This window comes from Poromitra crassiceps (genome assembly GCF_964638095.1).
Source record: "Poromitra crassiceps genome assembly, chromosome: 14".
NCBI lineage: Eukaryota > Metazoa > Chordata > Actinopteri > Beryciformes > Melamphaidae > Poromitra > Poromitra crassiceps.
Window position 1 is genome coordinate 22246727 of NC_139633.1, and position 27347 is coordinate 22274073.

The following is a 27347-nucleotide window of genomic DNA, read 5'->3' on the forward strand; positions in this document are numbered from 1 at the left end:
TATTTGTTTTTCTTGCTATGTAAACGTTTAAATGTAAATATAGGCCTATGCGTGCAACGTACTGATAGTCAGCTTACTCTGTAACATGTAGCTTTTATTAGCCTCTCAGGCTAGCTCCGGACCGGACAACAGCGCTTCCTACTGCTACCCAACGTGTGCACGTCTTTCCGACAGGGGGGGTTCATAATGGCAAGTATCTACAATAACAACTAACTACAAGACATAAAGACCGAAATAGGCTACGTTGTTACTGTGTCTATTCGAGACACGGCCTAACGTTAACATTTAATATGAGCCGAATATCAGCCTGCGCTCAGCTTTGTATACAGGAAGTAAACCGGATATCCAGGTGGGTTGTGACCGTTTGTTATTGTTGTCGAGTTAAAACCGTCTATATATTATCAACACTCGCGCATGGACCGGAGCTTTGTTTACTTTCCACAGCGCTCTGACAAGGGAGCAGCAGAATCATTTGAACTTCCTGTCAGAATCTTTCAACATAAAAGCATGTGCTGTCTGCTATGTCAAATTAAGTGAGAAATACAACTTTATCCTTCACTGACGGGATTCTGGGCAAAGATATTTGACTGGTACTCTAAGGCCAACAAAATAACCCTTCAGCCGGAGGCAGAACTCGCCATCTTCGGCTGCTCGGAGTCCTCTCTGGGCTTCCCTACAGCTGTGCAACAATCTCTGACACAGGGGACAATTGTCGCCAAGAAACTCATTCTGCAGGAATGGAAGTCCCCCTCTCCACCCTCTTTTCAGCTGTGGTTGACGGACATAATCTCTGTTATACGGATGGAGAGACTCAGGTTCGTGAGGACCAACTCACTTAAGAGATTTCTAAATATCCGCGACCCGTTTCTGGCCTACCTTTGACGAGGTTAGGGGTGACGGGTGACTCGCCCGGCTGGTTTCTCATGGACCCCCTTGTGTGTGATCCCATGCATAACATCTTTTACAGTACAAGCACATAAGCACCTTATGCAGCTGGTAGCACCACGTTGTTATGTATTATGTATGTTTTCTTTTCTTTTCCTGTGTCTTGAGTTTGTTTGTTTTTCTTAGTTAGTGTTCTGAAAATTACAAAATAAAATATTGGGGGAAAAAGAAGAAATACAAGTTTATTTTCTTTGATTGTTGAAATGATTGAGCCCAGCCTGAACCCCATCGATGCATTAAAAAAAAGGCTCTAAACTGTGGAGCTGTTGCTTTTGGAAATGGAAGAAGGCGATTTATGTGGCTGAATGTTTTGACATGAATCCATTTGACATTGCTGCTGAATAAGAAGCGTCTTCAATGTGAGTCGACCCGCTGGTGAGAATTTTAATGAGTACATGACTGAAGCAATAGAACACAGGAGGGACGGCCTTTTAATCAGTGGCGGAAATGGACAGACGGTCACTGGTCACATGGTCAGCTGATCTCTCTTTAATTATCAGAGCAGTTTAATTGGATTAGTCTTCGTCTCTGTCATCGGTGTCATTGGTTAGTAAGAGGCCGCTCAGATGGCGGAAGAGAAGAGGAGGGATCAATTGAGAATAAAACCGAGTCAAAGCTTTCTGAGCTTCTGGGTGTTATGATTACTTTGTTCTTTTTTTTCCCTCCACGGTTGCTTTGACCCAAGTTTAAAAGTGAATAACTCAATGCAAAATTCTGTATTTCCAATTTAGGGCTCAAAACCATATAGCAGTATGCAGAATCTAAATAAGTCTGTCTAATCAGGCAATAGGCTATGTCATGCCACCAGATAAAACGGCAAAACAGCGTATGCAAAGGTCATTTCCTCGGTCAGATTATCCCAAGAGCAATGACAAACTCTCCTTTTAAAATTGTGCCAATGCAATCATCATAGAAATTAAAAGTTAATCAAAGTGAATTACTGCACTGTCCATTAAAAATTCCTATAGTCTGCATGATAGTCTACCCTAGTCTCTGTTCTACATCATCGTCATTTTGTCTTGCACTGTCTCTTTGCTCTTTTCTTTTGATTATTTTATCTTTCTTCTAGTTCCTAACAATGAACAGATAACAAAGGTGATCTATCAGATCCGACATTTGCTATAAATGTGCATATATTAATGCTTTATTGAAATAAATGTCATCATGTCAAAATTATCTTCTGAATTAAGACCGTTATCCTCAACACATATCGGAGCAGAATCTTCACAGATCGATTTATTCCAGTATCACAGATGCTCAGTGTGCTTGATAATGATTTGGAACGTACGATGCAATCCATGACTCGACAGTGCATCTCGGGCAGTAAGACAGTTGTTTAGCTCTCAATGAGAACTGCTCTGAAATATGGGCAGTTAACAAAAGCAATAACAACAGTGGGGGGAGACAAACCCAGAGAGGGAGAGAGAGAGAGAGAGAGAGAGAGAGAGAGAGAGAGAGAGAGGTGAGCTGGGCTGTGTTCTGTGGCCAGATCATCCTGGTTGTTACTAAATCCAGGCTGTGCAAAGCTGTCAGACAAGTGTTTGTGCAACATGCTGCTGCTCTCTCCAATTTGCTGCTCACATCCAGGTTGCATTCAGGGGACAAAGCATTGCACAAGGCTTATAACTATTCATTCATTCAGGAATTTGAATAATTTATTACACGTAATATTTGAGAAGCAGACTCAGGTTGTATTCATTCTGAACCGGAATGCTGCCCCCCTTCAAAATGACTGGAATGGCATTGCAAGGACCCTGGACGGTGCCTACATGTGCTTTGTGGATTTGTAGGAGGCTTATGACCTGGTCTCCCGGGAGATACTGTGGAAGGTGCTGCAGGAGTATGAGGTGCGGGGGGTCACTATTGAGGGCCATCCGATTTCTGTACGCCCAAAACGAGAGCGGTGTCCGGATTCTCGGTAGTAAGTCGGGCCTGTTCTCAGTGGGTGTTGGCCACCTGCCAGGGCTGCGCTTTGTCACATATCCTGTTTGTGATCTTCACGGACAGGATCCCGAGGCGTAGTGGTGGAGGGGGAGGGGTTTCTGTTTGGTGGGCTTAGGATTGTGTCACTGCTCTTGGCAGATGACGTGGTCCTGATGGCATCATTGGTCTGGGACCTTCAGCACGCCACGCACTGGATCGGTTGCAGCTGAGTGTGAAGCGGCTGGGATGAGGATCAGCACCTCTGAGGCCATGGTTCTCGGCAGGAAACCAGTGGATTGTCCACTCCGAGTAGGGAGTGAGTCCTAACCTCAACCCAACAAGTTGATCAACCAACTAAACGTCTTGCATTAGCTGTCATTGTGCTTGTGGACGTGAGATATTTCAACATTGTATTACAATGTTTCCAATGATTACCGTTGTCTTTTTGGGTGTAATTCTCCCACCCTGGACTTTCTGTCTGCTAGCTTGACTTTCTTCTTCCTCTGTATAAGCAGTGAAAGTTACATTTTGCCCTTGTGGTGTTAAATCATTTCAGAAAAGAAAAGGAATTTTTTTTTTTTGCACATAGCCTACATTGTCGATTAATCAGCTAATATATAGTTTGATCGATCAAATTCTTAACGATCGATTAATCGATTGTCGATTATTCATTAACATCCCTAATACAAGATATGATACATCGCCACGCTGGCCTGGAACCCAATCAGAGCTGCTTCATGCGGCCGGGCAAAGGGACGTTTGGGGTCCCTTGCTGGATCTTTTACCTCTGCGACCCGACTCAGGCTAAGCGGTTGATGGATGGATTGTCTAATAACAAACTAGAAACAATTAAAGGTGGCATGCGTAAAGGGATGGGCAGGTAGATGGAGGAAGTGAGATGATGCCGTTCCACCAGCAGTGGAAATGTCGGTGCTTGCACTATACTGAAAAGGTCAGTCATTTATTCCTGCACATTTTGATGCCTCAGCTTCACGGGGCTTTATTTTGTGTCCCTTTCTAGTTTTCTGGAAGGATTCCTCTCCATGTTGTGATGTTTCACTGCTGTCTGATCACGCTGCTCTGCTGCTCATCTGACACTTGGCAGTCCTGCTGGATGCTGGGAGACTGCTGCCATTCCTTAATGGTCCATCACACGAGTGTTTGACAATGAAAACCTTCAGAAACAAATCAAAGCGAGCTTCAAACACTTGACAGGTGCTGCTGATTTGAAGGTCTGGGAACAGCTGGCAGCATTGCAAGATTGTACCAAGAGTTTTCTTAGCAGATGTGTCTTGGAGATATCCAACCAAAATACAGTTCTTGGCCAAGACATCTCTTGTCTTTATTTTTTGCTTTGAACAGCATCATTAGTATTCTCTAGTGTCGTTTGCTTGCTGTGTTCGTTGCTTTGTAGCTTTGCCCGTTAGCTGGATGCATTTGAAACCACTGCCCTGGCTGTAAGCCCATGTACAGTATCACCTCTCTATCCGCGGCCTCTGAAGAAGAATGTGCTCTCTGGGGAAATACAAGATGCTGTACTGCTGGAAGGAAACAGCGGAGGCATGTTATGTGCCCAGCCAAAGGCCATAATGGCAGCTGGTTGGTGTCCAAGTCAAAGAGTAGATTTGTTATTTTAACTCAATGTCTCTCTCTCTCTCTCTCTCTCTCCCCCTACCTCTTTGTTTCTCCCACTCCCTCTTGCTCTCTCACTCTCGCTGTCTTTCAGCCGCCCAAATACATCACAACCATCGTGGTTCAGATCCAGTGCACCAATGAGCTGGTTGGTACTGTCATTTTGCACGAGGTGCGGATCGTTGTGAGGGACAAGAATGACAACACCCCTCGCTTTCAGCACCCGCGCTACTACGTCGCAGTGAACGAGGTAAGAGAGCGCCTCCTGCTGGGCTGAGCTTATTGGCCATTGGTTCTTCAAGGTTTGTGCTTAAGCCCTCGCTGCCAACCAATGCTATTGTCAGAGTGATCTCCATGAGTCAGTCACTGTCTCAAAGTGACTGGGCAGCGTGACTGCCTGCAACGAAGCAATTTCCAGCTCTTAATAACCATCTTTAACAATTAGTTATTGTTGAAGTGAAGTTTTAATTTGTGGGATAATAAATACCAAAGCATCCTCGTCTGACTACTGTGGCTCGTACATTTTCATCAGTTTTCCCACGGCCCGGCTTAGCAGAACATATCCGTTTTTCAATGCAGCATGGGCTACGCTTCAATACTCACAATGATACTTTCTTGTTCCTGTCCAGCGCATTAAATTGGTACATTCATTTGATACATGTATCTATGTGTGCAAGCTGGCACGTCAGCAGAGCACGGCTGGATTCCTGTCTCTGCGTGCTATAACTCAGTGGCCTCATTATTAGGCAGGACCCCCCTTTTCCTCCAGAACACCCTGTATTCTGCAGGGCATGGAGTCTGGAGGTATCCAGCAGCCTTGCCCTTTCTAATGTTAAGTTGAACAATAAGTGAAAATCGCAACCGTGTTTTTTTCCATGCTTTATATACTGAATCATAACCAATGACCGACGAATCAGTGTCTGGAGGAATGATCTGTGTGCGTATGTTAGGGAGGTGTACCTAATAAAGTTTCCATTCAGTGTCATTGTCCCCATGCCCGGTAATTTGCCAGACAATCGAGTTGACAAATGCAATCAGCGACGTTAGCTCGTGTGTGAATGAGTATTCATGATCCAGACCGACAGCAAGGAATCTCAATGATGTTTTGTGTTGGTGACCACTGTGCCTGGAATGTAAAACATTTTCAGCACAAAAGAAAAAGAGAGAAAGAAAGCGTTAAAGCTATCTATGAAGGCTTTTACCACTCATGTTTCAGTGTCAACTCGCTCAGTCTGTAAGTGATTACAATTCTATATTGGCATGGTGTATTGTGAAAGCATTTTTTTTGTTTTCACAATTGAAGATCATTTTCTTTCGCCTAAGTATTTATTAGCCATGCACTTCACTTGACACCTCAACAGCCTTCAACTGCCTCCACTAACTGAAGATCTTATGTCCTCCACTAACTGAAGACTTTGACAAGGCTAAGTCATTCAAGCCCTGAGGGAAAGTAGAATAATACATAAATATATTGCACTGCTGTAATATACATTAAAAGCTTTCGAGATATATAATCACTTAACCCGGTGACTTCATGGTGAGGTCTATTGCGATGGAAAATATCAGGTTTAAGCCTAACATGGATTGGACAACCGTGACTTATTATATTCTTTGTTCACACTTCCTGTGCATTGGAGGACGAGTATTCCCGTCTGCGTATATGTTACCACAGCCGTATATAGCAGAGTCCCCACCCCCCTCCCCACTGCTGTCAGCTTCTCTCCTGAACAGGCTCTCCTGCCCAGTGCCTGGTCTATGGACTTCTCTGAGGTTCTCAGGGGAACAGCAGGGGTTCTCATCATCACGTTTTGTTCTTCTGGCAACATTGTGCACAAAGCCTTCAGAGTGAACTGTGTTGGACTGCTGCTGACTGCTACATTTCCCATCGCCTATTGAGATGCATATTATTTGTATATAATGGGATGGAATGGCAGCAGCACGAGCTTTCTGCATGGTCTCTCTGCTGTAAGTAGGTTGTACTTTATTAACAGGGGGGGGGGGGGTTTCAGCTGTTGATATTCCTTTCCTACTCTCATACTTTTCTCTAGCTCACGCCGACCGGAACTACAATATTCACAGGCTTCGCAGGAGCTAACGGCGCTACGGACATTGACGACGGGCCCAATGGACACGTAGAATATGGCATCCAGTACAACCGCAATGACCCGGTAAATAGACAAGTCACACCATGACAAATACCCTTTTGAAACATCAGCGTTGTACATTTTCTTCTAGCATGCACAGAATACTCCTCATCTCAACGCTCTCAAACCTCTCTCTCCTCTTTTTTTATTCTCTCTTTCTCTCTCTGTCTGTCTCTCTCTCTCTCTCTCTCTCTCTCTCTCTGTGTCTGTCTCTCTTTCCCCCTCTGGGTGTTTCAGGCATCTAACCGGACAGTGAGTGTTGGAAACACCCTTTCAGGAGCCATTATTTTGGCAGAGAGGCTAAACTACGAGGAGAGAAGCCGCTACCTGGTCATAGTCCAAGCCAATGTAAGTCAGCAAAGCCGCACAGGTACAGTCACTTTTGATTGCGCCAGTGTGTAGCAGCCAGCCAGGCAGTGTACCAGGCAATCTGGAGCTGTAGATAACTCTTTATGCCCCTGAACTGATCTCACACCTTCTACTTAGTATTCAGTGGCAGCACCTGCACCCAGAATTTTTCATTTGTAGCATGGAATTGGAGCACTCGGAGATGTGTTTTTCTCCTGGCCTAATAGAGTGAATACAGTTTTTCACCATGGACCTCTCAGTTATTTTAAGGAGCAGATGTTGCGAACATAAAGTCAATAGTTTGTTGTGTCGCTGAGTACAGGTCCTTACACTGCATAATTCCTGGCATTATTACAGTTCTAGGGGAAGATGTTCTCTTGGTCTATTTTCTTATTGGGATTTTATCACTTGTAAAGCGCATCCTTTCATCAGTTCAATCTTGGTAAGACAGAGCTACTCTTCCTCCCAGGGAAAGACTGCCGTCTCACAGACCTCTCCATCTCCATTGCCAACACTACTGTGTTACCCTCTCAAACTGCTAAGAACCTTATACCAGTTGTCCAGCTCTGCCTACCTAGCCTACCCTTGCAGATCGCCTCACCCCTCCATCACTATGTGGGCTCAAAAGTTGCTCATCCCACTGCAACTACTACTACTACCGGTACTTCTTCTTCGTCTTCTTGGAGCAAGGGTCAACTGGAAAACACTGAGCAAGGTTAAGGATGATGATGTCATAACCAACGATGATGTCATGTCATGCCCCACAATCGTCAAGTGATGTCATACCCACTGATGATGTGGCATATGAGCTGACATGAGTGTAGTTAGAAAATAAACAGAGTCCGCACACTGATATTTTGTCAGCTCCCAGGTCAGTTTATTTGACGTTTCGACCAAACGGTCTTCATCAGAAATGAATGTAGTCACAATCCCCCAAAAATGATTATGACATGTATTTTACCTTATTATTTGCATAATGAGTGAGGTTGTCTCGGGCCTTTTTGGGATTACTGTTGGTATTATTTGCATATCAGAGCAGCTTTGCATAAGTGTTTTCTGTGGGCCATTAAGCAGCAAAAGTCTGTCAATAGACTGGAATGAGAGAATAGCCGGGTTGGGATACAGCTTAGAAAGTTTCCCATCATACTGTGGACAAATGAGTCAGAGCAACTCAGTTCCTATTTAAAATAAGTGAAGAAACCTTTTTGAGTGCTAACAGACGCGATTAAATCAGAAGAAAGCCAAGCGATAATGGCCCTGATCTTTAGACATACTGTAATAATTTCCCCCTAACAAGCAGTGGTCAAAGATGACACTCCGATATGATGGGGACTGTGTAGCACTGCAGGACAGATAACCATTTATCAGCCAAGTCATCTCCTGTTCTCTGTCTACCTCCTTGGAGGATGAGGGAGTCAAAGTCTCAAGCCTTTAGCCTGGAAAGAGGTCCTCCAGGGAGCTTTCATTTTCTCTTGCCAGAGGATGGCTGGAGTGGCCGAGGAATACATGGTATTCACCAGAACTCTGCGCTGCTTGTGTCAGAATACATGGTATTCACCAGAACTCTGAGGAATACATGGTATTCACCAGAACTCTGCACTGCTTGTGTCAGAGTTCAATTACACGTTGTGAAGCTTGGAAGTGCTGCTCTGCTCTGCTCTGTTCTGTTCTGTTCTCTTCTGCTCTGCTCTGTTCTGCTCTGCTCTGCTCTGTTCTCTTCTGTTCTGTTCTGTTCTGTTCTGTTCTGCTCTGCTCTGCTCTGGTCTGAGAGCACCACTCTGGGAAGCAGCAGGATGGGAGGGTGGATTTTTGTTTTATGCCCTAAAAATATGTTCTATTTGTATATGGTGTGTATGCGTATGTATATGATGTGTATGCAGTATGTAGTATGTCTGATAAATGACATGTATATGGTATGTAAATGCTTTTAGACTTGACTGTGGTAAAGGGCTAAATCAATAAACAGCACTAGAATAATGGTCACCACTGTAGTAATAATAATAATAATAGCTGCTGCGCAGCAATGGGTCGTGGCCGGGCAAGTCTCAAGGCTTTGAGCTAGAGGTCTTCGGGTATGCCCGACCCCCCGAATACCCGAGGTTCCGACCCGGACCCGGCCGGGTCTGGGTCCATTCAAAAGAAGTGCCAAACCGCTTGACCAAACCCTTAGAAAAGTCATAGCACACCTGTCCTCAATAAGCTGCATGTTTTGAGTTCGGACATGTCTATGTGGCGCAGAAATTGTGGGGGTTATTACGCGCCAAAAAAGTGGCTGCTGCGCAGCAATGGGTCGTGGCTGGGCAAGTCTCAAGGCTTTAAGCTATTATGACATCACAATTGCTCGAGTGACATCAGTGATGGCATCACAATTGCTTGACTGACTGATGACATCACAAATACAACCTAATTGCCGAAGGTAATTAAGGTAATTAGGCTATACACAGGGCCAGAATTCAACGTTTTGATGCACTGTGGGCTCAATTTTTGACCGATCGAAAATCTGTTTCGATACTTTTGTGTAGAACAGTCTAACGATGCAGATACTGAAGTTTGGTGTCGTTTGAAGAAAAAATGTGGGAGGAGTAGGGTTTAATTCGTTTTTGCAGTTTTGCGGTCTTTAGACTTCATAATTGGCCATAGGTTGCATTGTACAAAAGTTTCCCCTCATTTAGGCGCACATTTCGGTGAAAGTTGCAAAGCCGTAGCACGTATGCCTGATTTTTTATGACTTTTTTAAATTTTAAACTTTAGACGGTCGCTGTAGTGCCACCGTTAGGACTATTGGCCCCAAATTTGTGTCAAAGACGTTTGGCATGGGACTGGACCTATGTGCAAAGTTTGGTTAGTTTTCATCCATGGGAAGTCGAACTTCCCGGGAGGAAGAAAAAAAAAGGCAAATACAAGAAGTGGCCTGGCCGCTTCGCTGGCCCGGCCACTAATAATAATAATAATGCTGAAGAACTGCTGCAGGTATCTGCTATGGTTTGAACGGATTCCATTAATTTTGACAACATTATGTAACCCCAGTGCACAAAGCAACAAGTCGCCTACATGTATAAGAGATTGATGGTTGAACTGTTGACACATGTGTTTGTCCCTCCAGGACCGCGCTCCATACCCGCCCAACAGGCGAACGGCCACCACCACTCTGACTGTGGACGTTCTGGACGGAGACGACCTGGGCCCCATGTTCCTGCCCTGTGTTCTGGTCAACAACACCAACGACTGCACGCCCGTCACCTACCGCGTTGTTATCCCCGAATACACGGAACCGGTAAGATCCAGACAGAAACACACCGCGGTTCCACAAAGACGTTTGGACCGAGGTGGGTGTGGGTGTGTGTTTCGCTTTGTGGTACATCTGTGTGCTACACCCACTCCTTATGTCACGTCTTTACTATGCAGTTGTTGCTCAGTTCAATTGACCAGGTTACCAAGGCAATAGCGCAGTGTTAGTGCCACTGCCGTGAAGGAGGGTTCAATCATTGATCCAGCAGTATAGCCACACTGTGATCTTCTATCTTTGATGCTGAGTCAGTTTGACATCCTGGATATATCCTTCAAATGCATATTGTAGACCCTTCCCAAAAGCCTCCACTTTTACCGCGGCGGCAGCACCATGGTAACCAGGCAGTAAAGTGGCCAGACGAGCCGAGTAACAATTGTACATGATCAATATCTAACTGTGTAACAAACTCATCTAATCTCTGCCAGCTCACCTGGACCAGAGTGATTTATAAAGCTGATAATATACAATTTGATTCTTTAAACGTCTTACCCTTTCAAAGTACATCATTAAACGGTCCATTCTGCTGCACCTCTACAGCGCTGCTTAATGCAGAACCTTACTTCCGGTAAAAATAAATCAATTGAATAAAATAAAAATGGTCCATTGTCGTGAGTGGAGATGATGACGCAGATCTTCTATCTCGATGGCCCTGACCTGGATGCCAGAATGAGCCTTCCTGCTTTTTTCTCAGCATGCTAATTCCGGGGGCTTTTTGAAGGCTGAGTTGCCTTCAGAAGTAAACACAGCTGGAATCGAGAGAAGCAAGGAAGAGAGAGCGAGAGAGAGAGAGAGAGAGAGTTTGAAGTGGAGAGAGCGAGTGAAGCACCAAGGTACTGAGAGACATGGACTGGGGGAAAGTGAAATATGATCGATTTTTTTGCACCCGTCCAATGAAAGAAGAGCCTTGAACGGATGTGCACATGTTAGCACAGCCATAAATGCTTCAGTTTTGCTTGGTCTCAGGTGCACAGTTGGGAGACAGACAGACAGACAGACAGAGAGGGGGAGAGGGGGAGAGGGAGTGAGGGATGGGCGGGGGGGGCGCTGGGTTCAATAACACTGGAGCTAGGAATAATGACGCAGAGGGAGATGTATAGATTGGTTGAAACGATCAAAAGTTATAGATTGAGACCAACAGGGAGAGACAGATAGAGGGTGACTGTGTATGTGTGTGTGTGTGTGTGTGTGTGTGTGTGTGTGTGTGCGTGCGCGTGCGTGCGTGCGTGCGTGTGTGTGTGTGTGTGCGTGGTGGGGTGAGGGCATAGTGAATCACTGTTATTTGTTCAGAGTTTGCATTTAGAGTTGTCCATGTAATGTATAATTTATGATGATAAAAGGTTTGCAGACTGCTAAGTATGCAGGACCTGGAAGCTGTGGCACAGCTTTTTCATCAGTGTGAGAAAATGTTTCCCCACTTCTTCCCCCCTCTGGACACTCTGGTTTCATGATCCAACCACTGGTTTTTATCCAACCACTGGTTTTTATCTAACCACTGGTTTTTATCTAACCACTGGTTTTCATCTAACCACTGGGTTCATCCAACCACTGGGTTCATCCTCCAAATGCCTCACAGGAATAAGGCTAGTGACTGGCCAGTGCGTCGACTCATCATTCACCCTCTATTCTCTGTATACTGTAGCTTACCACTGAGACAGATCATTTTTCAAAAATATTGCTGATCTATTAAGCAGGTTTCATAACATTACTTTCATGTTTCCCCCCTCTGTTTACTTCATTTCTCTTAATTTAGTCTCATAACTGGGTGTTTTGGGAATGCCCGGGCGGTATTATTGGCTCTGCAATTTTCTGTCCGTTCCTTGCTGGTCTCTGATTTTCTCCATTCTGCAGTGTAACCATTATGCTAACACATCTGTCCATGGGGAGATTTGTCTTCTCATAATTGATGAGTGTATTGTAATTAATCACAATGGGTAGACACGCATTATTAAGTTGATCTGTATTTATTTTTGCCCTGGGGGGATATCATGTGGGCTGTGGAGTCCCCCTGGATAATGACTGCTCACTGCTGGAGGAGGGTATTATAGCTAATCATCATTGTGCAGAGCTAGGAGGATTTGATTTAGCGCACCTCCAGACATTGTCAGAAGCGAGAGGGCTGGTTAGGGAGGGGTGGTAAAGATTATAAATACACCCCTAAGGGGAGGGATTCTTCCTGCCAGAGAACTGTTAGCCATGTGCCTATCTGCGCTAAGGAACCTCACCACATCATACCCCTTAGCATATTCGCGCTAACTCTATTAGCCATATGGAGGTCCTCTGCCGTAGGGGAAGCATGCTTAAATTCTGTGTGCTAAACATCTTCTCACTTAGCCATATGTTGGTGGGCTAGGGCTGGATAATGACTTCCGATGATTCCTTCAGTATGCATTAGCAAGAAAAGTGGCCTACAGCTGCAGCACCATAAACACATTAGCCTTGATGTACGGTATCTGTGTAGGCATGTCTGTAGCATGCAGATGACTAATCCAACTAATATCACTAGCTTTTTACTTAATTAGCCTAATGATTGGCCGGTGTGCTATGGATTATAACAGTGCTATGTATAGTGTGCTATGGATTATAACAGTGCTATGTATAGTGTGCTATGGATTATAACAGTGCTATGTATAGTGTGCTTCTGCAGGGGTTCCCAAACTTAAGGTTACCGCGGCCCACCTTGAAATCTGAAAATCTTCCGGGGCCTACCCAACCCTTTAATCACAACTCTGATGAGACTAAGATGATGCATTTCCCTATATGTTTTTGATATTATATATTTTTTGCTTCATTAACAGAGCATGTGAACTTGGACATAAGGGAAATTAATAATCCATCCACATACAAAAACATTTTGGCAAAATACCCAAAAGCAACAAGCCATCCCCCCCCCTTACTCATCAGAAGTATTTGCATGCATAACACATTTGTTGAGACAAAATGTGACGAGCAAGAACAGAATAAATGAATCCACAAGCTATTAATGCTATTTAGGCTGTGAAAAATGCTACCTTATCTGTAAAGGGAATGAACGAATGAATTTTATTATGGATAATGCAGACAAACATCCAAGGGATAACATGAAAAGTGTTATACACTTATTTCCATCATGGTCCCTGATCTTAAGAACATGACATACAGTAATATAAGAGCATCAGATAAAACAGTACAAATCAGACAAAGGATAAACGGAACTTGAGATTAAAACAAACATACCATAAAACAACGGGGGACTCTACTCATATTTTAGCCTAGTTTACTCATCAATAAAAAAAAATTAAGGTTTTTAAAACCATTCAGGGAATTTGCCAGCCTGATTTAGTTGGGGATTTTGTTCCACTCTTCCCCCCCAGAATAGAGGAACGTGCTTCTTCCTACTTTGCTCTTCAAATTAGGCAATTTCAGATCTGCTACACTGGCTCATGTGTTCCGGCTATAGATGTCCCGGACATATTGGAAGTACTTGTTGAAATAGTTGGGGCAACGGTCATGTAATATTTTATAAACCATGACAAGTTTCAACTGTTGGACTCTGTTTTCAACTAGGAGCCAATTCAACTCTTTGAAGTGGGATGGGCCAATGTGCGAGGGTAGACTCGAGGGTACCCATTGAACCAATTTCCATTCAGATAAATTGAGCTGAGAGGTCAAGGGACCCCTTTGAAATAGTTTAACCTATGTTTGGAACGTTATTTAGCCCCCTAGCCGACAAGCTAGCATATTATGCTTGGTACCAATGGATACCTTAGGTCTTCTAGATTCTTCTGATAACAGGATCTCCACTGTAGCTTTAAAAATGACCCTGCTACAGCCATTTGATTGCCTGCGAAAATCTGGAGTGTTGGCAGACCACTCGCGGCCCACCTGCAGTAACTCCACGGCCCACAGTTTGGGAATCACTGTGCTATGGATTATGACAGTGCTATGTGTGCTATGGATGATGGGGTACTGGCCTATTTAGTTCATTTTGGTTAGTGAATTGGATATCAGCAATGTTTTTTACAGGTCTTAATATTCAATGGTGTAGGACTTTGGAGTGCACAATGTATAGGAATGTGTGAGTGTGCCGTTGGTAACAGACTCTCCACTCGCTGTGACAGATCAAACTGAACCCGCTGAACGTGACCCCTCGTATCCGGGCAGTGGACATGGACAAGAACATCCAGCCTCCGTCAGACAGACCCGGCGTTGTCTACTACATCCTGGTTGGTAGGTGCAACATGTAACTTCATTGATTTTTTTTTTTACACATTTGGTGTTCTCGTATTTTGGGGGGCTTGTCTTTATGCCATGCCTCCCGATGTTCATCCTGCTGTTATTTTATGTATCATAAAATGTACCAAGCCGAATCCAAATCTGAGAATGTGCGTATTCTTTGCCGCAGGTCACCCAGCCGCATACAGAGAGTATTTCCACCTGAACAGAACCACTGCAGAACTGCGTGTTCTGAAGCCTGTCAGCAGAGACGTCGCTCACAAGTTCACACTAGTCATCAAAGTAAGTAGTGTGACCTCATTTAACTTTACCCTCACTTACAAACTGTACGGTAACTAGTACATCTTAACTTTACCCTCACTTACAAACTGTACGGTAACTAGTACATCTTAACTTTACCCTCACTTACAAACTGTACGGTAACTAGTACATCTTAACTTTACCCTCACTTACAAACTGTACGGTAACTAGTACATCTTAACTTTACCCTCACTTACAAACTGTACGGTAACTAGTACATCTTAACTTTACCCTCACTTACAAACTGTACGGTAACTAGTACATCTTAACTTTACCCTCACTTACAAACTGTACGGTAACTAGTACATCTTAACTTTACCCTCACTTACAAACTGTACGGTACCTGTAGTACATCTTAACTTTACCCACACTTACAAACTGTACGGTAACTACTACATCTTAACTTTACCCTCACTTACAAACTGTACGGTAACTAGTACATCTTAACTTTACCCTCACTTACAAACTGTACGGTAACTAGTACATCTTAACTTTACCCTCACTTACAAACTGTACAGTAACTAGTACATCTTAACTTTACCCTCACTTACAAACTGTACGGTAACTAGTACATCTTAACTTTACCCTCACTTACAAACTGTACGGTAACTAGTACATCTTATTTAACTTAACCCTCACTTACAAACTGTACGGTAACTAGTACATCTGTTGTGCTCGTTATTTGGGTGAATTTAGTTAGGTAAAATAAAATATTAATAATCCGAAAATTATTCATATTTCATAAAATTATTAAAATCAAATATGTAATCCTTGATAAGGATTAACCTAGGGGCACCACCGGCTTAATCGCCGGACCTAATCTGAATCACCTTTAGTCTAATCTGAAATGGGAGAGTTCTTACACCTTAGACAATAGTTCACCACAATTCCACAAAATCACTCTGAAACAGTTGAATTCTAATAAAAGTTGACAATATTTATTATATATAAAATAAAAGAGAGGGATTGGCAATACAGTCAATGAATTCAAGTTATAACTGAGTTATATTCTAAACATTTCAATGCATGGTCGATAAATGTGAGGTAGGGATATTTATCTGCATCGAAAGTGTAAAGCACCGGATGAACACTAGAGGGAGGCAGAGTGTGTGTGTGTGTGTGTGTGTGTGTGTGTGTGGGTGAGTGGTCTCTCCTCAAAATGGCCGACCCGGAAGGACCGACTAGACACAAAATGGAGGATAAGGGAGTGTGCTTTCGGGCCAAAATGGCGATCGGCCCAAAATGGAGACTAAGGGAGTGTGTTCTCGGCACAAAATGGCGGTTAGCCGACTAGTAGCTATGTGTGTGAGTATTTATAGAGGAAGGGTCCGTTCACGCGCTTACGCACGTGCCCGTGAGGGAGAAATAGCACCGTCTAGATGAAAACAGGGCCGCGAGGCTCTTACTTCGCCACGATTAGTTAATCGACTTTGAATTGGCGAAACAAGTTCCTCTCGGCTCGTTTGGCTATACTAGATCCACTCCGTGGATCGGTGAAGAAGTAAATGGCTAGCGTCTAAACACTCGGATTCAGTAATGCATGTATAAAACACAGTCACAGTCAGACATAAACAGTCACAGATTAATTTACAGTATCATATCAGTCAATCATGTATATCTATAGATATATATATCATCTAACTCTAAACAATTCTAAGCCCGGACTTGAGTGATCAATTCAGTCTTACTTGGCTTGTTCGCTCCGCTCTGCAAACGCGGAGGCAGTGGTCTGTTACGGTCGGACTCGCAAGGTTCCTCCAGCGGGGAGGAGGGGTGCTCGTGTAGCGGGCGTCCGCTGTCCCGAAGAGGAAGAAGCGGAGGAAGGAGCGGGGGTTTGAGAATAGGCAGTCGGTCTCAGCTGGCCACGCTGGGTTCTTGCATCTGCTGTCGTCTCAGTGGAGGAAAGGGGGAATCTCACAGCTCGCTTCTTCGGGTTGAGGGCACTCGCCTGGTCTTAGGCGATGCGGGTCGGTTTCAGGATATCAAAGCTAGCTTAGCCCTGATGTGGAGGTCGTCAGGCCTGGTTGCGGCCTTGGCTGCTCGGGTTCGGGCAGGGGGGAAGGGCGGTTTGTCTCGAGATACAAACGCACGTCCTGTCGCGACGATTAGTCACTTAGAACTAAAGTTTTCAGGCTTCAAACCTGTATATGTTTTGGGGTGCAGGGCGTGTCTTTGCTGTGGTTTAGGCACACCGATTGGTTCCCCTTATCTCGCTGCTGTGGGACAAAGGAATCGGCTCGCTCCCCTGTGGTTTTTATCACGGGTGTGGTATTCAAATTGGCCCAAATGGCCAGGTATGTGGGGGTTGTGTGCTCCCACTGTCTCCACATACCAGCCAGTATTCAAACAACATGTCTTTCATTCAATGTCAGTGTTCGTTCAACATGTCTTTCATTCCATATCACTGTTAATTCAATATCAATGTTAATTCAATATCAATACTCATTCAATATCAATGTCCCTTCAATATGTCTGGCCCAACACATCTTAACTTTACCCTCACTTACAAACTGTACGGTAACTAGTACATCTTAACTTTACCCTCACTTACAAACTGTACGGTAACTATTACATCTTAACTTTACCCTCACTTACAAACTGTACGGTAACTAGTACATCTTAACTTTACCCTCACTTACAAACTGTACGGTAACTAGTACATCTTAACTTTACCCTCACTTACAAACTGTACGGTACCTGTAGTACATCTTAATCTCTGGGCGGGTCCCAGGGATCAAAAGGAAAAAAAAAGAAAAAAAGCATGCGTAAATAATAATGTGCAGATATATCTATTTAAATAGCTTACATATCAGTGATCATGACATGTATCGATTAGCAGGGTTCAGTCCATTATATAGGTAAACTATGCCACTCTTATTGTTACCTATCCTCTTCTTGGAATCTTCATCTCCATTGAGATGAACAAAGCCAGGTTGGAAACACCTGGATTCTCTCCTTCACATTATTTTCTGCACTCGTACGACATCAAGATCAACACACATCCAGATACATTTAGCATGCACCTTTAGCCGCGTCGCCAAGATAACCTCGTTCATAAAGGCCCTTAACCGTATCTTCAGCTGCTTTGGAGAATGGGCTGGAAAAAGATGTTATGATTTATGGGCTTGACGGGAAGATAGGGCTAGCTACACTCTCATGAATCCTAATTTAGAGTGGAGTCAGGGATTACCTCACTGATGGCGCAGAGCGGCAGTGCAGAGGAACTTCCCCTCCACCCTACAGTACACACCCCTGGGCGCCGCGGAGCCCGGCTGTTTACCAAGAGAGCTGGGGAGCAGAGAGATGAGAGCCAAGACTGATCTCCACCAGAGGAAGGCAATGATAGATTGAGCACGTGTGAGGAGCATTTTCATGCCGCCTCCAGGAGCATTGCGTGCAGCTCGAGGGAGGGAGATCGGTGAGAGAGGGAGCAGGAGTGCAGCGGAAGATAGGAGCCTTATCTAACTGAGTCATAGAGAGATGGAGCAACCATTGCTCTCTGGACGCAGTGGGGCAGGGAAGTGAGAATTAAACTTTGGTATCTTGAGACTGCTCTGATACGGCATAGGATGTGGTGAACATACCGAATGCTATAGTGGAATGAATTGAGGTCTTACTCGGAGAGATAGAATCAGCACGCTATAATGCTGGAGTGAGAACTATGTGGCGACTTCCAGCAGAGTTCACAAAACCCATTTGTTGTGCTTTCAATGCCATCATTGATCCTGATGGAATAATATCCACCAGACGTGTCTCGGGATGAGATGAAGACCTAGAACAGTTGACAAAGGCAGATGAAGATGGAGGGAGATGGACTGGTCAGAAAGAAACAGACATGAGAAGATGGGAGAGCAGATGGATGAGGCGGAGATGGCGTCGCGGTGGGAGAATGAAGAGTGAGTGATAAACAGTGACTTTTGGTCGCAGAGCCTCTCCTGCAGGCCGGTGTGTTGGAGCAGTGGCACACAGGTCATTTACCACTGCCACACAGACACAGGGACGCCGCTAAAGAGATAACTCACCAGGGAACACTCTCATCCTACACTCCCCCCCCCACTCTCTCTCTCTCTCACACACACACACACACACACACACACACACACACGCATGCATGCACGTGCACACACATGCATGCACACACACACACACACACACACACACACACATACACAGACACGCATGCATGCACGTGCACACACATGTATGCACACACACACACACACACACACACACGCACACACATACACACACACATGCATGCACACACACACACACACACACATGCATGTACTATATGCACACACGCGCGCTCACCCACACACACGCACACACGCATGCACGCACACACACACACACACACACACACACACACACACACACATGACATGATGCATGTATGCGCACACCACAGGAGGTTTTTCTAGTGAGGCAAGGGAGGAGCCCCCTCCCTTCTTTTTTGAGAAGAAATGGGAGAGTTTATATATTTTTAATAAATAAACCAAAATATATTTTCTCTCCGCTTTGAACTAATTCCATTATTGAAAATGCTTTAATGGTGACACCTGCAGCAGGCCAGGGAAGGAAAGGGTAGTCTCTGGAGGACGGAGGACTGCCCCGCCCCCTGCTCCTCAGGGGCACGGTCCATGGGCAGGGTCTTATGCCGTGTGTCATGTGTGTGTATGTGCTTCAGTATCTTTCATGCTAACCTATGATTGGCTAAACAGATAAGATTGCGCAGCAGTGGAGGCATGCAGGCCTTGTAGGAATGCCTCCCTGCAATGATTGACATCAGCCCTGACCAATGAGAACCAGACTCAGGCAGGCGGGCAGCGGACTGCCGCGGCATCCAGTCATCAGAGCTACAGTAGCGTTGGCTCTCTGGTCAGTGGTCATAATGTGACCAGCTAGCTAGCTGGCCAAAGCCATGACAAGAGTCATGCAAATGGGATTAAATGTGTCAGACTATGGTTTGTATGTGGAAGATACAGCCACTTTCAACTGCAGCAGACAAGTGATCTGGCTGCCTACTAGTTGGCTACTGTGCTAAAAAAGGAAGAAGCCTGGTTTGATAAGTAGCGCGCTAACGCTAGTTAGCTCGCGATGCTAATGTTATTAGCAGTTCCAATGACGTTAGCATCGCGAGCTAACATACAGGCTTTTGCTAAACCAGATTCTGGGAGCATTACCCAGCATGGAATTTAAGCAGGGCTGCCAAGTTTCAGCCAAAGTTAGGAGTGAGACTCCGATGAAGGGACGCAAACATTTTTTTTGCCATTTTTTAGGGTAGATTTAGAGGGATATCTCAATTTAAATTAACATTAGGATTACTGTTGTCATGTAATTATTCAGTCTTCACCCCCATGCCAACTGCTCTCCCTGCACTGTCAGCCTCCTCGTGCTCTCTCTCTCTGTCTGTCTTACTCTGAATAGTGAACATGCAAGAAATATGATCAATTGCTAAAATGAATAGAATACACAGAGTCCAATCTACATTAGGATTAGACTGTCAGATGTCATTATTCAGTCTTATTCTGTCATTATTCAGGCAGCTCCTCTCTACCCAATTATTTGTGCAACTTAAAAACCAGTTTCCTGCGATTTAATATATAGTGTGTTCATAATTGACCAGCACAAGTAGAAATGAAAATAATTGTAAGAAGAAAAGTCAGATCCACAGCCTCCTCCACTGTTTCCTCTGACGTGGCAAGTTTGGCAGGGGGTGGTTGACCCTTCACTGCCCAGAATGACAGCAGATCTCTCTGCTTCTTCTTCGCTGACATCTTTCAATTTGTTTCAAACTGGAAGCTTTCCTCAAATGTCCTCACTTCCCGGGTATACAACACAAATTGGTTCTCACTAGGATAACACACACACACACACACAGACACACACACACACACACACACACACGGTCTGTCAATGAGAGCACTTCTCCCTCAGGTGTCTGTGAGCAGATGGGATCTTGGGGGAGACCTGTAGGCCGGTGCTGTGTGGGTGTTCTTTATCGTCACTCAGATAGGGGACAGAGGTGGGGGAGGCTTGGGAAACATACTGTCGTCTGACACCCATGATGGTGGCGATAAAAGCGGGCGTGAATCTTGACTGGCTGTGCCGACGCTGGAGCACTGCATCATATACAGGCTCCTGCAAATCGTAGGGGATGTGCAGAAGACCATAAACAACAATGTACAGAGTCCTATGTGCCCCCAACACTTTACTAGTACAGCACAGCCATGGAACTCTATCGTTCACCCTGCAACACAAGCCCAGAGAAATTAAGTGAGTGTGCAGAATGAGTTCCAGGTCATGGCCTAAAACTGATGTCTCACCTCACTCCCACTTCTCCATCTGTATCTTCAAAGCCATTTAATGTTTCTGAAGCTGTGTGAAGTGTGGGAGGCCATGGTGACATCGCGCACATTATAATGTGTTTAAGAAGAGAAATATTACAGCTCCATTGATTTGCCTGGGTCTCACCGGGCCGATGTAGATGCAAGTCAGGTTGAAGTGCAGCTTGTTCTTCTTCTTCTTCTTCTTCGGAGGCGCGCAGGTTCTTTGCTCTGAGTTTGACTAGCGGAGAGAACAATAATGCATATTGATATGTGGTAATGCGTCCTGTCACTCACGCAGCCGTTCAGCCACCGGCCGTGCTGGAAAATGCACGGGAAAAACGTACGTTTCACTGACTCCGCAATATAGTTGTATCCGAGCGAGTGAACAGCTCACTATCAGGGGGGATTTGTGTGTTTTAGACGGGAATACAGTTGGTTTTCTTCTGTCCTCTGATGCAGCAGAATCGCCTTCAATATTCATCCCACATTGCCGTCTCGCGTGGACATTGAAGATGACGTTCAGATAATGCCTTTTACTGCTGTATGAACGTAACATAATATTTAATGTCATGGCTGGATGGTGCAGTATATAGACTGTTAATGTACTGAAGTGTGGTCCATTTGGATTTAACCATATCAAGTTCCCAATCATTCATGTCAGAGCTCAGCATCCCTCATCAGGAAGAATAGAGAGTCACTATTACAGAGACACCGAAAATTTTGTGAAGCTTAGCTGAGTTTGCACTCTCACGAATCACGATCAACCATAGCGGGAGAGACAGAGAAACGAAACTGCAATTGAGTGCTGACACACTCACGTGTTAGGTAATTGAACACAGTTTTTTGCTCAACCCTGGCATTGATTTAGCTGGTAATATTTCCGATGAGCCTTCTTCAACTGTCGGTGGCTCATTTGACGGAGTAGCGAGAGTCACTAATTACTATCTATTCCTCACAGATGATGGTATTTGCGTTAAGCGCCTTGCCAATTACTGGAGTCTAATCCTAAGTGGACCTCTGATTAAATTGAGTCAATGCAGCTCTTTTGTAATTGAAATGACACTGTGAGAAATGGTGCCGTGATGTGCCTGTGCCTGGTGCACCCCAGCGGAACTGTGGGACTGTGGAGATGGGACTTCAACGCTTTGAGTTGATGTGCTGTAGCTCCCAGCCACAGGTGTCGCTCCTATCACCCTGTCTCATTATTAGAAAGAGAACAGGAACCATTTCCAGCAGGGTGGGTTACACTTACTACTACACCTTACAAAAGTTGACTGAACTTGAACAAACTTTTAATCAATCAACTTTTAACATTTGATCAAATAAACTTGTAGGAGAAGGCACACATTTGTGACACTTTACTGCATATTCTGTAGGCTACCTAACGTCTATTCTATTTTATTGTTTTCTTTTTATGGTCTATTCCTATGCATCGTATAATATCCCTATGTTTATATTCTTCCCTATCTGAGTTTGAAGCAACTGGAGCATGACTCAATTTCTCCTCGGGGATCAATAAAGTTATTCTTATTCTGATTCTGAAGTACATTTGATAAATCTGGTCTTCTACTGTAAGTTGGCCCATGACCTGCTTTTCTGCCAAGTTTCCTGCAAATCCGTTCATAACCTTTGGAGATATCCTGCTGACAAACAGACAAATGGGGCAAAAAACATAACATCCCAGCCAACAATGTGAAACAAGTAAAGCAAAAATACTACACTATTACTAGTGTTTCTACAATTCTAACCTCTCTCTCTCTCTCTCTCTCTCTCTCTCTCTCTCTCTCTCTCTCTCTCTCTCTCTCTCTCTCTCTGTGTGTATGTCTCAAATTCTTTCTCTCCCTCTCTGTCTCTGTGTGTGTGTGTGTTCTCGCTCTCTCCCTCTCTGTCTCTGTGTGTGTGTTCTCTCCCTCTCTGTCTCTGTGTGTGTGTGTGTGTGTGTGTGTGTGTGTGTGTGTGTGTGTTCTCTCTCTCTCCCTCTCTGTCTCTGTGTGTGTGTTCTCTCCCTCTCTGTCTCTGTCTCTCTGTGTGTGTGTGTGTGTGTGTGTGTGTGTTCTCTCTCCCTCGCTCTCTCTCCCACTCTCCAGGCTGAACAGGATAATGGTCACCCCCTCCCAGCCTATGCCGACCTCATTATAGAGATCCTGGATGAGAACAACAACGCGCCGTACTTTGTGTCTGCTACCTATCAGGGTTATGTCAGCGAGGCGTCCCCAGTGGGCACCACCATCTCCGTCAGTACCAACCTCACTGTCCCCCTGGAAATCATGGCTCTGGATAACGACATTGAAGAGGTAGACGGAGAGCCGTTGTTTTCCTGTGTGCACTGTTGCCTACAGTTTACACGTCTCCACCCATGCGTATACATGTGCATACATACACACACACACACACACACACACACACACACACACACACACACGCACAGTCCACTGATTACATATCCCCACAAAACATGTATTTCCTCCTGTTTGTGTTGACAAATAGCTGTTTGTGTCCCTGTTGTAGGTGGCTCCTGGTGATACACCTGTAGGTAAAAGGGCTTCTTTTGGCTGCTCTGAGAAGAAATTTGTGCAAGTGCATGCATCACTGCTGGAGAGCTCCTCAACATACAATTAGCAACTTTGTAACTGTCATTTGGAGAAAACAATCTCTGCAGTTACTGTAGCCTTCCAGTGTGATATCAACAATAAAAAGTAGTTACATGTTCCATATTCCATTGAATAAAAACACCAAGCAGGTGTCCAGTAATGATGGATGTGCATAGAATAATGCAGCTGACACGTTGACTTGCGTGGCCTATAGGGAGCGTGTGTTGACTTGCGTGGCCTATAGGGGGAGCGTGTGTTTGGAGTGTTTTGCTGTGTTGTGTTCTCCTTGCTTTATATGCAGATGGATGTCTCTGCTGTGCTTTCTGCTGTAGTCAAAACCAATGCAGTGCTGTTTTCGCTCAATACAAACTGTTTTTCGCCGCAAAAGGATATATATATTGCTTCATTCTTGATTTGTGTATGTGTGTGTGTGTGTGTGTACACATTGTGTGTGTGTGTACACATTGTGTGTGTGTGTGTGTGTGTGTGTGTGTGTGTGTGTGTGTGTGTGTGTGTGTGTGGATGAAGGACGGCATTTTGACAATTGTTTGACACAACTGACAAACAGCCACACAACATCAAGTGTGTGTGCGTGTGCGTGTGCGTGTGCGTGCGCGTGCGCATGTATGATCATCCCAGGACAACACTAAATTCCTGACACGAGTGGGTTATCTGACATTTTGGGCTCCATTTGACGTGGATGAAAACACATTCACACATTCAGGCAAAACTAATAAACAACCAGCTCTCACCCAAATTGTCCGTATTTCTGAACTTCCTCGTTGTGTTTTACGAGGATGAAAAGTTTGGATGGTGAAAGTTTGACCTTGTCATGTCTTCAGAAGTCCTCACAATGATCCCTCTTCACTTGGATACTTTTGCTTTCTCCCTTAGTGCATCGTTCTCCCTCTTTGAAGATTAACACATCAAAGTGGAGCGAGAGAACACAGATAACAAAATCAATAAGCCACCCAATCCTGGTGTTTACCAAACAGTCTGAGAAGACTCATAGACAGACATAACTCAAACTCACTCTCAGCAATGCACCAGAATGGACCATAATGCACCATTTGTTTGTTTGGAAACAGTCTAACCATAGCAGTGATGTGAAGCTCCAAATCCTGAAAAGTGGTCATCCTAAACAAAATCTGTAACACCCATATCTGTTACAAGCTGCTACATGTGATCAATATTCATATCCGTTACAAGCTGCTTCATGTGATCAATATTCATATCCGTTACAAGCTGCTTAATGTCATCAATATTCATATCCGTTACAAGCTGCTTAATGTCATCAATATTCATATCCATTACAAGCTGCTTCATGTGATCAATATTCATAACCGTTACAAGCTGCTTCATGTGATCAATATTCATATCCGTTACAAGCTGCTTCATGTGATTAATATTCATATCCGTTACAAGCTGCTTCATGTGATTAATATTCATATCCATTACAAGCTGCTTCATGTGATTAATATTAATATCCGTTACAAGCTGCTTAATGTCATCAATATTCATATCCGTTACAAGCTGCTTCATGTGATCAATATTCATATCCGTTACAAGCTGCTTAATGTCATCAATATTCATATCCGTTACAAGCTGCTTCATGTGATCAATATTCATATCCGTTACAAGCTGCTTCATGTGATCAATATTCATATCCGTTACAAGCTGCTTCATGTCATCAATATTCATATCCGTTACAAGCTGCTTCATGTCATCAATATTCATATCCATTACAAGCAGCTTCATGTGATTAATATTCATATCCGTTACAAGCTGCTTCATGTCATCAATATTCATATCCGTTACAAGCTGCTTCATGTGATTAATATTCATATCCGTTACAAGCTGCTTCATGTCATCAATATTCATATCCGTTACAAGCTGCTTCATGTCATCAATATTCTTCTAAGAAAATGAACAGAGTGGATAATGGGTCTACCTTCTTTTTGCAGAAGGTATGTTCTTTCCTCCCAGCTTTATTGGGGCATGTAAAGTAAACAGACATTGGTTTCTGACAGATGAGGGAGCTGCCAGATGATTTCATGTTTCCACTCTTTGCCAGATCAAAATGTTGATCATTTTTCTAAGCCCCACAGCTGCGGCCTTGGGGGGGGGGCGATAAATAAATAAATAAATGGAACGGCCACGTCACTGTGCTAACATGCTTCTTTTTGAATATCTTTCTCTCGGAAGACAAAAGACCCCATGGTGGACATTACTCTGGATGAATACGCCGCCATCTTCGGCGTGACGCCGACCGGGATCATCCGCTACCTGAGGCTGGTCCAGCCCGTGGACCGGGAGACGAAGGCGACCTACACGTTCCAGGTAGGCCCGGGACAGAACCACTGAACAGCAGCTACCCACAAGATACAGCGCTCCACCCCCTGCTGTGACCCACATCCCCGTTACCCCGTGTCTATTCATAGACCTCACAGGTGAATCTCTACCAAGACGCACGTCCAGAAACAAATCTGACCTGACACTTCTAGAGCAATATGACCTTTACCAGTGGCCACTTACCAACATGGCAGCTCAAGTATCAGCTGTTATTGACTGTTCAGTTCAAACAAAGCGATGCCATGCAAAACTGATCTCCAATTCATACCTCATCTGAATTTGCCATCCCAATAAGATAACCTACAGTCGACTGAATCCATTTACATTGTTTTCTACAGTAACTCTCTCACCTGTGAAGAGCAGCCTCGTACTGACTCACCCAACTCCCAGGCTAGTTTCATCTTCCGTTTGGATTCTTTTTTCTTTTGATCAGCGTAATGTTTTTAAAAGAAATACACCTGACTATTATTCTGCAAGTTAAGGGTTTATTTTAATTTCTGTTTTTACTCTCGTTAAACTGACATGAAAGGCCTGGTTTACTGCAGTGAGTAACTCACTCCTCCTGCGCTGCTCGGCAGTATGGAGGATCTAGGAATACAGTGTATAGCTCCTTCCCAGCAGAGCAGAGGGATTCTTCAGGATCAGAAAGCATCAACAGGCCAACGCTCAGCTTCCAATGGCCACTGTGGGAATGTTCCCCCGGAGACTCAGCAAGTGCAGAGAGCTTCTGAACAGGGATCAACTGGGTTTCTTTAGTTTCTAATGTATTGCTGGGTTTGGTTAGGCCGGTCTGTTTCTAATGTATAGACCAAATCAGCGGGATGTTTACATTTACTTCCGGGTACCCCTGAGGTCCACACATTATAATGGCGGTGGACGGCACAAACTGACGTGTTGAAGACAAAAACAGACAAAGAAGACAAAAATGGTTCGTCCGTGTTGTGTTGTTGTTTAATATCATTCATAACAACACTTTCACTAACGTTAGTGGAGACCAGACTAGCTAATTTACCTGTTGGACCAGACTAGAGTAGACTTGAAGCTAAATTAAATTGACGTGGCGTCAGTAGCTCTGTCTGTACCAGGCTCTTTCTCGCCGAGAAGAGCCTGGTGACGCGAGGTTACTCTGTCTGTAATGTAAAAAAACAGCGAGTTTGACAGTCAAACAAACGTTATTAGCTAGCTAACACTACATAAAACAAACACAGAAGAAAGGCTAGATACGTCGGACAAGCATGTTTACCAACCGTTTAACCATTTAAATTGAAAGTAGTCGGCC

At 44.4% G+C, this 27347-nt stretch overlaps 1 protein-coding gene across 1 annotated transcript in view; it reads left to right on the forward strand.

Annotated features, from left to right (window-relative positions):
• LOC310789333 (protocadherin-15-like) overlaps positions 1 to 27347 on the forward strand; it is a gene marked incomplete at both ends in the record, with an annotated part of 198913 nt that overhangs the window by 60843 nt on the left and 110723 nt on the right. Inside the window, 8 exons of the mRNA XM_083650951.1 lie at positions 4595 to 4750; positions 6549 to 6668; positions 6882 to 6992; positions 10096 to 10266; positions 14379 to 14487; positions 14663 to 14775; positions 23213 to 23419; positions 25922 to 26056. Of these exons, the coding sequence (XP_083507077.1) occupies positions 4595 to 4750; positions 6549 to 6668; positions 6882 to 6992; positions 10096 to 10266; positions 14379 to 14487; positions 14663 to 14775; positions 23213 to 23419; positions 25922 to 26056 (1122 nt within the window). The remainder of the gene's footprint in view (positions 1 to 4594; positions 4751 to 6548; positions 6669 to 6881; positions 6993 to 10095; positions 10267 to 14378; positions 14488 to 14662; positions 14776 to 23212; positions 23420 to 25921; positions 26057 to 27347) is intronic.